At 36.8% G+C, this 15,110-nt stretch overlaps 1 protein-coding gene across 1 annotated transcript in view; it reads right to left on the reverse strand.

Moving 5' to 3' along the window:
• LOC139721560 (protein Obscurin-like) overlaps positions 1–15,110 on the reverse strand; it is a 164,539-nt gene that overhangs the window by 11,255 nt on the left and 138,174 nt on the right. The window contains exon 20 of the mRNA XM_071632880.1: positions 14,161–14,419. Within this exon, the coding sequence (XP_071488981.1) occupies positions 14,161–14,419 (259 nt within the window). The remainder of the gene's footprint in view (positions 1–14,160; positions 14,420–15,110) is intronic.

The following is a 15,110-nucleotide window of genomic DNA, read 5'->3' on the forward strand; positions in this document are numbered from 1 at the left end:
TTCCAGATTAAAGCATAGACATTTAAACGGAATGTATTATATGCAACACACGAAGAGAAAGGTAGAGTCAAAATATAGCATATGTCATAGAATCATTACACCTTGAGAAACACAAGCCTGGACAGAAATAAAATATATAAGTGAAATTATTGCCCAGTGAGTCTGGACTTGTACAAGTTGTAAATTAGTTTGAATGGTATGCGTAATGGGTACATAAAGTTGTGGTATAAAGAACAAATGAGATAAATACGGGTACATAAGCTATCTCCAGAAAGCTTTTACAAGCATGAAATGCAACTCTATCTGTATTATGACTGGGATCGTGCAGTACGAGATGAAATGAATTTGTCGATAATCAAATACTTACACCAGATAGGGAGTATAATGACGACTAAATGATGTAGTTGTGCTGAACCAATTGCTAATCATGTTGAATTAATCGAAACTATTTGTATACCACAAAGTTTAACTAGAATGAGGTAAGCTACATGTGTGTGATGGTAAATGTACAAGAGTGTTACATGATGAGCTCACGATGAAGAATCTCGGTTGGATTCAGGAATCCATCCAATCATGATACAGATTCAACACGTTCAAAAATGAATTAAAAAACACACAGTGTGGATTCAATGAAGAAAAGACTTCAGGACAGTGAGCTCTTTGTTGTTCTTACTTGTTTATGTTTTGAAGAATACATGTAGATTCACTGGTTATTTGAGTTTTGTCACTGTACGGTTAAACCATTTATCGATCTTCCGAGAGTCGACTTTGCCTTTTTGAGAGTGAAAACATTATACACCTGTCTAATCGGTTGCAAAACAATTCCCCCTGATTTCTACTCTAATTCACAATGCTGTCATCACTCATTAAGCATAACACTTTTTTTCCCCTCGGGGATGGGGAAACACAGTTTTGTGGCACAGCTGCATTAATATAAATAAATTGGAAAACATTTTATTACCTGTCATTATGCTCTTCAAATTATTGTAGGTCTAAATGGAAGTGTTAGCTGAAAAAGGTCGTGTTTGGGTCAGAAATTCATTGTCTCACTTTCTTGAAGAAGAAGAAGAGGGGGTACGAAGTTGCAATGGAACAAATTGGAGTGGTAGATACATCTTGATAGTTGTCCTCCATGCATGGCAGTGTACTGACTATTATTCTTCAGTTTTAACAGAACTGGTAGAATACCTTGGATGGGGTTGCAGTTCGTTCCTACTCTGAATTTTCGCTATTCTGAAAGTTTGCTAGTCTGAAAATGAAATAAGGTTCATTATTCCGAATGTTTATTGGTCTAAAAATGAAAACAAAAGTTCGTTATTCTGAAGGTTTGTGAGTCCAAAAACGAAATAAGGTTAGTTATTCCGAAAGTTGGTTAGTCCATACGTTCTATCATTTTGGAACATTTTGAACCTTCAGAATGACAAATCTCACTTTATTTTTCAATTAACAAATCTTCAGAATCGGAAAAATGAGCCATCGCAATAACGAAACAAAAGTTCAGGTTGACAAACTCTATTTCATTTTCAGACTCATGAACATGTCAGTATACGGAATTTGTGTGTTTCAGAATAACAAAATTTTGGTATAACGAACATCACCTCTGAGGTGGTAGGGACAAAAAGCCGACTACTGCAGCATATCAGTTATGACCTGACGAAGACCTTTGGGTAATGGGGTGTGTGTTGGGGGGGGGGGGGGAGGGGAGGGAGGGGGTACAATTTACACCCATGCTTGACACCATAGGAAAAAGCCACAGAATCATGCTTTTCATTTGTTCGGAAACCATTATATCATATAACTTTGTTTATTTTTGACACTGTTTTACAATTCACTGTCATTAATCAATTCCAATTCAATGCACAGCATTAATCAAAAGAATTCCAGGATCTAACCTGCAGCTTATATTGTCAAATGCATTTTCAGTCTTCACTTTTCTTACACTTAAAACACACGTCAGAGTATGTCTTCATCATCTTTTCTGGCTGAATGAATACCAACTTTCTTTAAAACAAATGCATGCTTCTCAACTTGACATACATAGCTTCTAAAAATGAATTTGTTTTTGATATCTCACAGAAACAATTGCACTTGTGGAGAGTATAGCTAATTTATTTCTACAATGAGTTGTGACACAAACTATCTTGAGAGAAGATTAATCACAACCACAGTCTGTCAAAACTACTCTGTACAGGCAGTGAAGCAAATGATCAGACATACAAGTACCTGTTATCACAACCGAAAGTGAGTGTGATTGTTACAAAGTGTACATTGAATATAACACTTTCAAGTCTCTGCCTGCACGAGAGGTTCACTGAATTTAAACATTATTTCTTGCAACACAATGTCCAAATCTCTTCTCATTTTTTTTCTTCTTCTTCCAGAAAAGTACAGTTCATCTCCTGGTGTATTACATACTGACCCTTCCAAAACAAACTTTTCAAATGGTTTGAAATATTCAAAATATCTAACCTTATGCAAACCACAAACCTCAAATTTATATTTCAACCTTATTTCAAAAATACCACCATCAAAAGATGTTAGTCTTACTCTAAAAGTTAAACTGAAAATTTGCATTTGCATTGAGTTACCTATGAGATATTCCATGTGGTAAACCACTGTACAACTACAAATAAGCATCGAGGCTAAAAAAGAGGAAAATCCACACACACAAAAAGAAATCTCGCTCATTTAAAACCTTGATACAATTTATACAAATTTGAAAGCACTGTGCTAATGGCATTACCAACTAGCAAATCTCTTTTCAAAAAAAAAAAACAAAATTGCAAAATGGCTTCAGCTCCAAAACGAAAGGACAATTCTTCAAAACATTGCAAAATTGTAATTTACATTCATGAAGACCTTTGGTAATTAGGATTTTCAACAATTGCTTTAAAACGAAATTATGAGCAATAAATGACTTCCATTTTCACTTTTGAATTGAAAGAGCACTACCAAGTCCAGAGAACCATGCAAAACACTCACATCCATGTAAATGGCATTTTTGGTAGATTTCTTCTAAGTTCTGAAGATATGGCACACATTACTTGTATTTCATATCCATATTAATGAGTAGTAAAAGACTTGACCTTTACCACTTCATCATCTAGTTACAAAAAAATGATATTATGACTTTCCTTAGTAATATTTACCAGACTCTTTGTTCTACTTTGTTTGTTAACATTAGGTCTTCCAGCCTTAATTCAGAGAGGTTTTGATTCATTTTGATCCATCTAAACTCTGTACACCTGTGGTACATCAAACAAACTAAAAATAAAATAACAACACCTTCACAAAGCTGTGCATCTAGTAGTCATTCTCTTATCTGTATGCAAAAGTTAGAGACCACCTAACAATGCATAAAATGCAGCTATTAATGAGTAAGTGGAAAGAAAAAAACAACAAACAACCCATTTTCATGTCATAAATTCAGATTGGGCTCTCCTTCTTTCCTATCAGCGGATGGATCACAGGGTCTATAGCTGTGTCAAACTTCCATCAATCATAATAACCGGGGGGCCAAAAGCTAAAAACAGAGGTCGAGTTGCACTCTCTCTACAAACTAAGTAGACCATGTTTATTTTCAAGTTTTTATTGTAACAAACAACATTCCACTGGTCTACCTCAAAAAATTTGTTGCGAAAGCCTCCAAATCCAAGATGGCGTCCAAGATGGCCGCCATATTTACTGAATTTGTTATTTAAATCATAGAATTCGATAGAAACATCAGATTTCAACAAATGTGATGTCATATGAAAGAGAATAAAATTTTCTACAAGTTGATACCATTTTTATGGGTTATTGTGATAACTGGATTGAGATTTTAAGAAAAAAACACTCATTTTTTGATATTTTTCTGAAAAAGGGAAAATCATGAAAATGCTTGATTCAGCATAAATCACAGAAAGACTGAAGTATTATCTTGAAACGTTTCAAGAATTTTGTTTGACATATGATTAATATTTGGCGAAAATTAGGGGTCAGTACCATTTTCGGTTCGGGAGTTATAATGTCTCAAACTTGAAAACTCACTACGTAAAAATGGCCACTTTAGTTGTGACCAAGACCATGTTGGTCATAAAAAAGCTTGCGCGCGCCAAGACTACTACACGCACCACTTGCACTGGCGATTGTAGCAGTGCCAGTGGTGCGTGTAGTAGTCTTGGCAAATGCAGACTTTTTCTTTGACAAACAAAGGTTTGTACCTGCAAACTAAATTTTCATACCAAATAGTAGCTCAGGTGATACTGATCGCTATTATTTCAAAGTAGATTGTTCTGAAGCAGATGAGATGAAGCCAAAAAAAAAAAGGTGTCAAATAGAGGTAGTAGCTTGAAACTTGGCACCAATCTTGTTATAAATAGTTTAAGACAGAATTTAGATCAACCGCTCAAAAAAAAAAATCAAGATGACAGCCATCAAAGTTGACATAGTGCATTATTGCGCCAAATCAAATGTATTATTTCAATTTTGATACAATTTTGTCTGTTGCGCTATCTTAAACCGTCTTAGGTTTTTATGGACACATTTTTAAAACAAATCGAGTGGAAGTTTTTACTTTTGATGTGAGGAGTGAATAACAGAAAACGGTGAATTTAGAGTGAAATTGGAGTGACTTTTGAGTGAAAATGTTCATTTTCACTCATTTTAGAGTGACTTTAGGCAGGGCCCCACACTAACTTATTTTTGGTGGCCCAAAGGCAAATATCCGACCTTTTTCGGTGGCCCGATCAGGCCACCAAATTCTTCATTTCTGACATTTTGGTGGCCCGACGTGCGTTTTTGGTGGCCCTGGGCCACCGGACCACCGTTAGTGTCGAGCCCTGCCTTAGGGATCACTCGTCACACTTCGAGTGATCCCCGAGGTCACTCTAAAATGAATGAAAATGAACATTTTCACTCTCGAGTGATCCTGATATCTATATTATGGGAAAGCATCTACCAATGGCATAAGTTCAGATCAACTGTGACACTATAACCCACAAGAAATCAGCCTAAAAACAATGTAAGAAAAATCTGATAACAGTAAATACAGTTTCATTATGCTTATTTGTAAATGTTAATATACAGCACGAATAATCAATTTGGACAATTTTATTCGAACAATATACTGAAAAAGTAATTTCGCACAACACATTTAAGAGCAAAGTTGAGAAATTGCCGCCATGTCGGATTTTTTTTTTTTTTTTTTTGGGGGGGGGGGTTCGGATCAGAAGGGCTTTCAAGGACATCTGCGGATCAGACATTATTACACATACATACCATCATCATTCACGTTTCTACAACAGCAGAGTAACATACAAGTAAAAAAGCATATCTTGGATACAGAAGCATTTCTTTTTTATCAAAGATTGGGCCTTACCCAAACACTGGAATGAGCTCCACCCCCCCCCTTCAAAAAAAAAAGACCCTCAATATGGTTTACACTAGTACAATATCGTTCGGATGTATAGAAACATGTAATAGACAGCAATATAAGAAGATTGAACAAAATATATCAAATTATAAGTTATAAGTTGAGATTTAACTTTCACGCAACACACTAAAGGTATTGTTTACCATTGGGAGAGATATCACATTCGATTTATATGTGCAGGTTAGTTGTATCACAAAACATTCTACCATGTAAAAAAAAATTATAATAAAGCCTAAAACACACGGAGATAACACCATTTCTTTTCAAGAAACCATAACCATGATAACTGTTAACAATCTAGTATATAAAAAGACATTCTTATCAGATCTATTTAGTATATCTAACAATATTTAGCATTGATTATACTGATTTAAGTTTGTGCATTAGTTGTTCTATCCCTAACTCACAGTTTAGAACTAGTTTGAGGAATTAAGTAAAGCTGGGTTTTTGTTTTACGTGCACTAATGGTAAATAATGCCTTGAACGACAACCTCGATTAATTACCGCCATCTTGAATTTTGTGTGGATACTATTTTTATCGCTAAATATTACACATTGGCAAAATTTGTGCCAAATTCCAAGCTCCTATCTCTTTTTGGAAAATACTTTCTGTTCAATCTTATCTGCCTCAGAACAATCTACTATGATGAAATGCTACAGTAATGGCGACCAGCGTCACCTACCACTTGGCATGAAAAGTTAGTTTGCAGGTACTTTCAAGTCACTAGACCATAACAATATTACATGTGACCATGTAAACACATTGTATGCAAAATTTATAATGCATAAACATAATTTTTTCAAGTTTTAGATGTTAACTTGTCAACAGTGTATGATATTGCCTATAATTCCAGAAATATGAATTATGTCTCAATCTCAGTAAATCTCGATCTCAATCGCAGGTTTCAAAACAATTCTTCAGTTCTTCTTTGATAAATATTAAATCATGCATTTTTACATTTCTTCCTTTTTTCAAAACAATTTAAAAATATGTATTCCCCCCCCCCCCAAAAAAAAAGAGAAGCAAACAACAACCCCCCCAATCTATCACAATACACAGCTAAAGTGGTATCAACTTTTAGGAAGTTTTGCTCTCCTTCATATGACATCAAATTTGTTGCAATCCAATGTCTCTATCAAATTTCATGTTTGAAATGTTAAATTCAATAAAAATGGCGGCCCTATTGGACCGCATCTGTACTTTGGAGGTTTTTGCAACAAATCTACTGAGGTGTCCTTACGGAACATTGCTTAGTATACTTATTATTATGTATGGTCTTGTTTATAGAGAGAGTGGAACTCGAAAAGTAAGGACGATCTTGGATTTGACCCTCTGTGACGTCTTTGGGAACAGATGCGTGCAAATATATATTATGTTAAATTGGATTTCAAGTTTTAGACATTATAACTCCTGAACCAAATACAATACTGACCCCTAATTTTCTCCAAATATTGATTATATCATGGGAAAGATGTTAATTTCTGCATGGTTTTCATAAACATTCTTAATTTTATTTATTTTTTTTTACTTTTTAGAGAAATATTCATGGTGCATTCTGAAAAATGTCTCCATAAAAACCTAAGATGGTTTGAAATACCATTAAAATGTTCAGAATATATAAAAACCGTATAAATAGACAGCAAAACAGACAAAATTGTATCAAAATCGAAATGATACATTTACTTTAGGCGCAATACACTATGTCAGCTTTGATGGCCTGCAATCTTGAAGTTTTTGAGTGATTGATCCAAATTTTGTTTTAAACTTTCTATAGCAAGGTTAGTGTTTCGAGCTTCAACCTCTATTTGAAAGATATGTTTTGCTTCATCTCATCTGCTTCAGAACAATCTACTTTGAAATAATAGCAATCAGCGTCACCTGAGCTACCACTTGGTGTGAAGAGTTAGTTTCAGGCACAAACCCTTGTTTGTCAAAGAAAAAGTCTGCGTTTGCCAAGACTACTACACGCACCACTGGCACTGCTACAAGCGCCAGTGCCAGTGGTGCGTGTAGTAGTCTTGGCGCGCGCAAGCTTTTTTTTACGACCAACATGGTCTTGTCACAACTAAAGTGGCCATTTTTACATAGTGAGTTTTCAAGTTTGAGACGTTATAACTCCTGAACCGAAAATGGTACTGACCCCTAATTTTCTCCAAATATTGATTATATGTCAAAAAAAATTCTCGAAACGTTTCAAGATAATCCTTCAGTTTTTCTGTGATTTATGCTGAATCAAGCATTTTCATGATTTTCCTTTTTTTCAGAAAAATATCAAAAAATGAGTGTTTTTTCCTAAAAATCTCAATCCAATTATCACAATAACCCACAAAAATGGTATCAACTTGTAGAAAATGTTATTCTCTTTCATATGACATCAAATTTGTTGAAGTCTGATGTTTCAATCAAATTCTATCTTTCAAATAACAAATTCAGTAAATATGGCGGCCATCTTGGACGCCATCTTGGATTTGGAGGCTTTCGCAACAAATTTTTTGAGGTAGACCAGTGGAATGTTGTTTGTTACAATAAAAACTTGAAAATAAGCATGGTCTACTTAGTTTGTAGAGAGAGTGCAACTCACTCGTTAAGTAAGCGACTTTTTGGGGTATGGCCCTCCGGTTATAACATACACGTACTATTCCAACACTCTTTTGCCAAGTCAAGGGAGCAAATGTGAGAGTATGTGCTTACAATCCAACAGAGTTTACATATACTTGTCTGTGTCACAATAGACTGTGACAATGAATACCTGTGTGTATACAGTAACCAACTGCTTGTTTAAACTTAATATAGCATAATATTATGTCAGGTCTATATGTGACCCTGCATCACAAAACCACCAAAACGTCGCCATATATGGATTTTTAGTAAAGGGCAGATTCTCAAAGAGCAGACTCTAAGATTTAAAATGATGTATAACTCAATTCAAAATAATGCATTTCCCTAACCCATCTAAATCATGGAAATAAAGCACACACTCTGGAAAAGTGTGAACTGAGAAAAGAGCCCTATTCAAGTGCTTAACCTTTACCAAGCCATGCTAGCTGTGTGATGAAAAGGACAAAACACAGGATATAAACCACAGGAGCAACAACAAGGAAGGGATTATGAGATTAAGCTGAAATTAAGCATATTCTATCAATACATTCTGTCCATGATTAATGCCAACTTTCAATGCAGTAGCGTTATCCTAGCAAAAGTTATTAGACTTGAGATTGAAGAGTGTGCAAAGGATTTCAAGAAATGAAAAGGGGCCTCTAAGACGTATCTGATCATTCTATTCCCCCCCCCCAAAAAAAAAAAAAGGGTTGTAGAAAAACTGCTGAAAACACACTTTCCCACTCATGTTATGATCCCAAACTATAGAATAATGTAGAAAACGGATAGCCCTTTCAGAAAATATGAAAAAAAATCAAGATTTACTCAGTTGACCCATTTCACTTTTTTGAGCACTCACGTAAAATCAAGGGGTGCGACTTTTGTTGGTTTTGTGATGTATGGTCACAGATGTGGATTTACCACTTCTGGGAGGTAACAAGTTAACCCTTTCAGTGCCTATAATGGGGGTTTTCTGTGTCAGTAGGCACTCCAATCACACTAAGGGTTAAAGGGACTGTACAGTTCTGGTTGGGGTGACAATTCAGGTGTATAACATTTTTTTTTTGGTGAAATAATGAGAAATCTCTTACGAAAGATGAAAGAGCATGTAATTTCCAGGAGGATTCAATGTTTATTTAATGAAAATTGGCCTTGAAATGGCTGAGATATCCAAAAAAGCGATCCTAATAAAATTGAAAGGTCATGACTTTCATTAGGATCTCTTTGTTTTACCTTGTTTTTGGATATATCAGTCATTTCAAAACCGATTTTCAAAATAAACTTTTGATTCCCCTTAGAATTGTATGCTCTTTAACATTTTATAGAGTGGGTTTCTAAATATCTCGCAAAACGTTACAAGCTGAATCCTCACCTCAACCAGAACTGTACAGTCCCTTTAATAGCTAATACACTTGTCATCACCTTTCACCTCTCAGCTGATGAAATCATTATAGCAAATATCAAATAAAGAATATGGTAACAATCCCGGCTGAAAATCATGTGTGAAATCTTGTACACGCGTTCTATACAGCATGTACGACACGGGTATCTTTCATCTATAAAGAACTGTCATTACAATTTGAGGTAATTCACTCATGTCATATATCTCATGATTCTTGTGAAATAAAGAGAACAAAAAGAAATTTTATTTTTCATCCATGAAGAACTGAAATATCTCTTTTTGATATATTATCACTGATTTCTTGGTCAAATCATAATTTGTCTGTCATGCACTGTGCGTACAACTTTGTGAATCCATACAATCAAACAAATTCAAAAATAAATGTAAAATGAATGTAACAATTCCAGGAGTTGAAAGTGTCCAGAAATATGATAAACAATCAACATATGTCTGCAACATTCCTCAATAAAATATAAATTTATGAGCAATCTCAGGCACATAAGAGTACATTTCACTGCTCTATTCCACATTTCAAGAGTGTAAATTCAGCAGTAAATGGACAAATATTTCGAATATTATCCACTTGCATTATCATATGATGAAAATTATTACATAATTCATCTTAGAGTATCAACTCTGCCATCACTATAACTCAATGACCTAATTAGTTACTGTACTTTATGCTTAATACCAACTGTAAAAGTGGAAATGTTCTCATGAATGATTTGTCATGCTCAGTTGAGTAGAATTAATTTTGAACCTTTTAATTCCATGGGATGAAAGAGATAAAATGTTATAACATAATACAAGCCAAAAATATTTGCATGCTTTAATTTTTATGCTAGTTTCATGCTGTGCTTTAATTTTTGCACTAGTTTTATGCTGCACGAAATGTGCAGGGGCAAACATTTCCACACCATGAAAATTTCCACTTTTTCAGGAAATCCCACATATATCTTTCCCGTTCATTAAAAATCTGATCAAAAGAGAATTATCTTATATATATAACATGATAGTGACCTTTCATAATCTAATATGATTGTTGATATACATAAAGAGTGAATATCATCCTTGTTGATATATTGATATATCTCTTAATGCTATTCCTCATGTACATGACTATTTTCAACCTCGTTACTCTTTTTCATCGTGTTAATGTATAATGTGTAAGCTCGCGTTAGGCAACAATAGATTGAAGAGGTGGCATTAAGCTGTCTATTCTAGATTTTTTATTTATTTATTTTTTTTGTTGCAAACAAAGTCATTTTTTCCTCCATTCATCAATTTCTTTAATCCAATACCAACAATGGTGTCAATGGGTCACAGCGCCATTAATCCGTTGAGGACAAGTCCCGAGTATACTCGGGCAGGGGTCTACGGGAAATGAGTGCTGTAGCAAAACCAGCCCATCATCAACGGGTTAATGTACTCTCAAATACCAGTTGGAGGTTCAGGTGAGAGGGTTTTGGTATCTATGCTGTGCAGTTCTCACATAACAACAAAAGTCAGAGATGGTTTTGATTCTCTGTGCAAATATGAAAAGGAAAGCTCAAAAGAAGATTCTGCCTTTACCAAAACAAAAATTCTGTATGATGGGAAAGGTCATGCACCTCCATAAAATGTTGAGATTATTCACACATATGAAACAAATACAGCTTTTCATGAAACAACAGAAAATAGAAATGTTTTGCTTCAGCAAGATTTGCAGTCATGGAAGCAGCAAGAAAACAACTGTTTTTCAACCAATATGGCTCACAAAATATGTATTCCATCTATCGAGAAAATGGACTGTTTGGATGTTAATTTACAGTCACGATCGCTAGGGATGCAGTCAAATGCTCAAAATAAACTAACCTTGGGACCAACAGCTATAGGCCCCTCTCTGAATATCCTTCCTAGTGGCACTGCCATTTCAAATAATGGATTCGAATCCTCGACCTTATAATGGAGAGTTTGTGGGCTTGTCCACAGGGCCACAATAATTGTTATTTGGCTAAAATGCCATATCAGGTCAGATTTATGTCATTTAGAAATTTGATAATATGGAGTGTGGAAAGTATAAAGAAACCGAGCAAGTTCTTTGGCATACATTATTTCAATCAAAGTGGTTACTTGTCAACTTGCGAAAGTATAATAACACAGAGCAAGCAAGAATCTTAAACAAAGAGCGATCAACATTCCAAGAATGATCCACGCAGCAAATCTACCCCACCTTTCGTACCACAATAGAGTTATTTTCTCTTGCAGGGTCAAGTCCAAACTTTTGTCGAAATCAACACGCAGGAACTTCAAATCCTCCTCTATCTCAAAGCTAGTCATTTTCCGCAGCCCCACTAAACTGAATTTCTCAGCTGTCGAGACTCCATCACTCAAACCATCATAGTTTCCTGCATTTTGACTGGTCCTCTGCGAGTCTTTCTGTTTTTTATCATCAGGACCAAGATCTCTACTCCCGTCTCCCTTCTGGGTGTCTGCGTGAAGCTTCAGCATCATCTCTGCAACTGAGAGCATCTTGGGACTTTGGTGACCATCGTGAGTGTTGACGAAAGCATTGGCCGGCACTTCCTGGTCGCCGAAATGAAAAGCAAAGCCAGATCGCCTGCTCCGGGTCAGGCTGCGACTGGCTGCCATCACATCAGTGTCCCTGTTAGCAGCCATGACGTCGGGACTACGAGATGGACGTACGGCAGGGGGCATCTCGTCCGTTTCGTCAAAGGAGTCTGTGGACATCAGGGATAAGTTTCTTGCAAAGCGAGGGGTACGCGAGCCTGAAATATGAGAACCACTGCCATCTGATAGGTTTCTCTCATAAATATCTCTTTCTATCTCCTTCTCCTCCATCCAATCTTTTGTGTGATTCAACTCCTCCTCCTCCTCCTCCTCATTTGCATAGATGCTTTCATGTATGGGTCCCAAACTGGTCATAAAATTTGTCCTACTCCCATGGCTAATTGGATGCGATGCATGACTGACTATCTTGCTGTTGTAGTTTTCGTCACCATTCAACATGGCTGCTCTGTCCAAATCCATCATGCTCGGTTTGTCCTTAGCTACCACTGGTCAATAATTCATGAATCTGTAACCCTGACTATAGACTAGCAGGCATATAAGATACGTTTGATATCTAATGGTGATTGATCATTTCTGTGTTTTATCTACTCAAAATCCTGAAACATGATAGCAAAGTTCTCCAAGAAATGCATAGATCACAAATGTTTTCACGAATGTTCTAATATTTATAGAAAGTCTATTTCCATAGATTTATGGACCAGGCACACACAAATAATAAGCAGGTGTACCTATAAAAAGCTGACACTGTTTCATGAGGCAGTAAATCATATGCGCACTTTTGATCTCCGACGTTGTCAAGGCAAAACAACTTCACATTCCTATAGTGCATGACACAGCGTTGCCTTCAAATCCAAAGAAATTGCAGTCTTATCGAAGAGACGAAGTGTTGCGAAAACTGTTGGTTCCATGAAAAAGTGACATATCCAAACAGAAAGAGAAAAATCCAAAGGCACTGATATCTTCCCAGCGGATGATGCAAATCATGGCACAAAATTTGACTCATCTGATATAGTTGAGGTCCTTTTGAATCAGTAGCGATGTTACACAAATGCTCCTTGTTCTCTTTACATCCACAAGAACTTTTTGATCTCTGTATTACCTGCAACTCTATATTAGCTTTATAACTGTGCACAGTGGTAAGTGGAAACCTATGAACTTTCTCCTTTCTATCCGTTGTGCATCTACTCTATCATGTGACCAAATCAATCATCCATTCATGTCAAATTGAGCACTCTAAACTACAAAAGACAAAATGTTTGAAGTGTATCCCCTTTCAAGTGAAAAAGTTTGAAGGCGAAAAGGTGAACTCCCAGCACCCGTTTCAGCACACAACAGGGAATTCAACCAACACTCTCTGTAATTGAATACATCTCAGATGTGTTTTCATAGGGGATAAAACGTCTTTGGTTTCAAGTGGCTCATTTCCCATACAAGCATAAATCTTCAAAGCCCATTTCTCAAATAGCACATCAGTCTATAGGGCATACAATGTGTAGTAGCGACAACCACTGCAGTTTATACTGTGTCTGCAGATACTAGCTGATTTGACAACACAACGAAAGAAGTATCCTAAAACACACAAAGTACTTCTAGGTAAATGTCACCAACAAAAATATTAAGACAAGAAGAGGAGAAAAGAGAGAATTCTTCCAAGAGTTTGTAATCATAGAGCTTTCACAGTTCTGGTTTGTGGTACTTAGATGCATGTAGAGGTCCACAGTCACTGTTGAAATGAGATGCTACTGATGGTACAATATATCAGTCATTCCAATTGATTGTTAGTAAGCAAAGGGTACGAAAAGATACGATATCTTGAGAAGCAGAAGAAGCGGTAGCAAGGCTTGAGATGAGCGCTGCATGCGACTGGTGCCAAGTCCTCTTTGGGTCATGCTCTATAGCACTGGACACCAGCCCCTGTAGCTAGGATCGAGGAAAGGCTCACTCAATGCCGCGAAAGTCAGTCCTTCTCTCGCACTGCTACGCCCTCTACCTGGATGACTCGGTTAGCGAACGGACACGAGCACAGAGACGTTATGAGGTACGCAACGTGGAGCAAACAGCGTCAAAGACATGGAAGAGAGTGCAACATTCCGTTTGGCATGCTATATGGCAAGATGAGGCACACTCTTGCTGGGTATAGAGTTGGTGAGAGAGATCATGCATCAAGCCAAGTACCTGAGTCCTTCTCGGCCCCGCCCACTGCCCCGCCTTCCAGCAGACTCTCTGCTATGGTCTCACAGCTAGTCGGAGACAGGAAGTTGCCGTACTTCGGGCCGCTGTCGTCGGAGAAGACGTCGGAGGACGGCGAGTCAGGTGAGATGGGGGACGACGGGGACTGCTGTGAGGTGTGCTCTATAGCGGCTTTCTTCAGATTACTTCCCAGGCTAGAGAGACGACGAAGCCTCATCGCTGACTTCACGGCTGTTAAGGCTTTCTGCAGGATTCATAACAGACCAAACAAACACAAGACAATTGTCATATGGTGTTCAAGTTGCTGAAATATCTTGTTTGCTTCACAATGTCTGGATACTTCATCTTAACAATCTCTTGTGCAAGATGCCAAGAAAAATGTTAACTGAAATCTTCAGGCTAAATTTTTCATAACATGGACCTATCAGTCAACAACAAACTCCATTTTCAATATGTTAAGCGGTATGGTGCACTCAGAGTCTACACAAATTGTGGTCAAAGGGTCTTATTAGACAAAGACTAGCTCACAGCTCAATCTCCACTTTAACAATGCAAAACGTTAACCTCATAAAATGCCTCTTAAAAAATCCTTTCATTTCAAAGACTTTTTGAGGAGGGTACAAGTAATTTATCCTGTTTAAATCATCCCACATACATGCTACCTAAAGTATTACATCTACCAGTCCATATCAGCTTAAGAGATTCTGTAAGAAAAAAACATGTCCTTTCCCTAACCAATCCTCTTTAAGTAAATCATGCTTACTAATCCAACCAAAAAGGGTTTTGTGTCAGTGACTAAGGTCTTAAACCTGCCTCTCTGTCCCCACCCTTCCCCTTCCTCTCTCTCTTTCTCTTTGTACTTTTTCCAATAGTGTAGTGGTCAGCACATCATGCTCACAAGACCAAGTAAACTAAAAGGGAATTCAGGACCAGTT

This window comes from Diadema antillarum, unplaced genomic scaffold (genome assembly GCF_040938485.1).
Source record: "Diadema antillarum isolate AM-2024a unplaced genomic scaffold, OU_Dant_1.0 scf00000013, whole genome shotgun sequence".
Taxonomy (NCBI): domain Eukaryota; kingdom Metazoa; phylum Echinodermata; class Echinoidea; order Diadematoida; family Diadematidae; genus Diadema; species Diadema antillarum.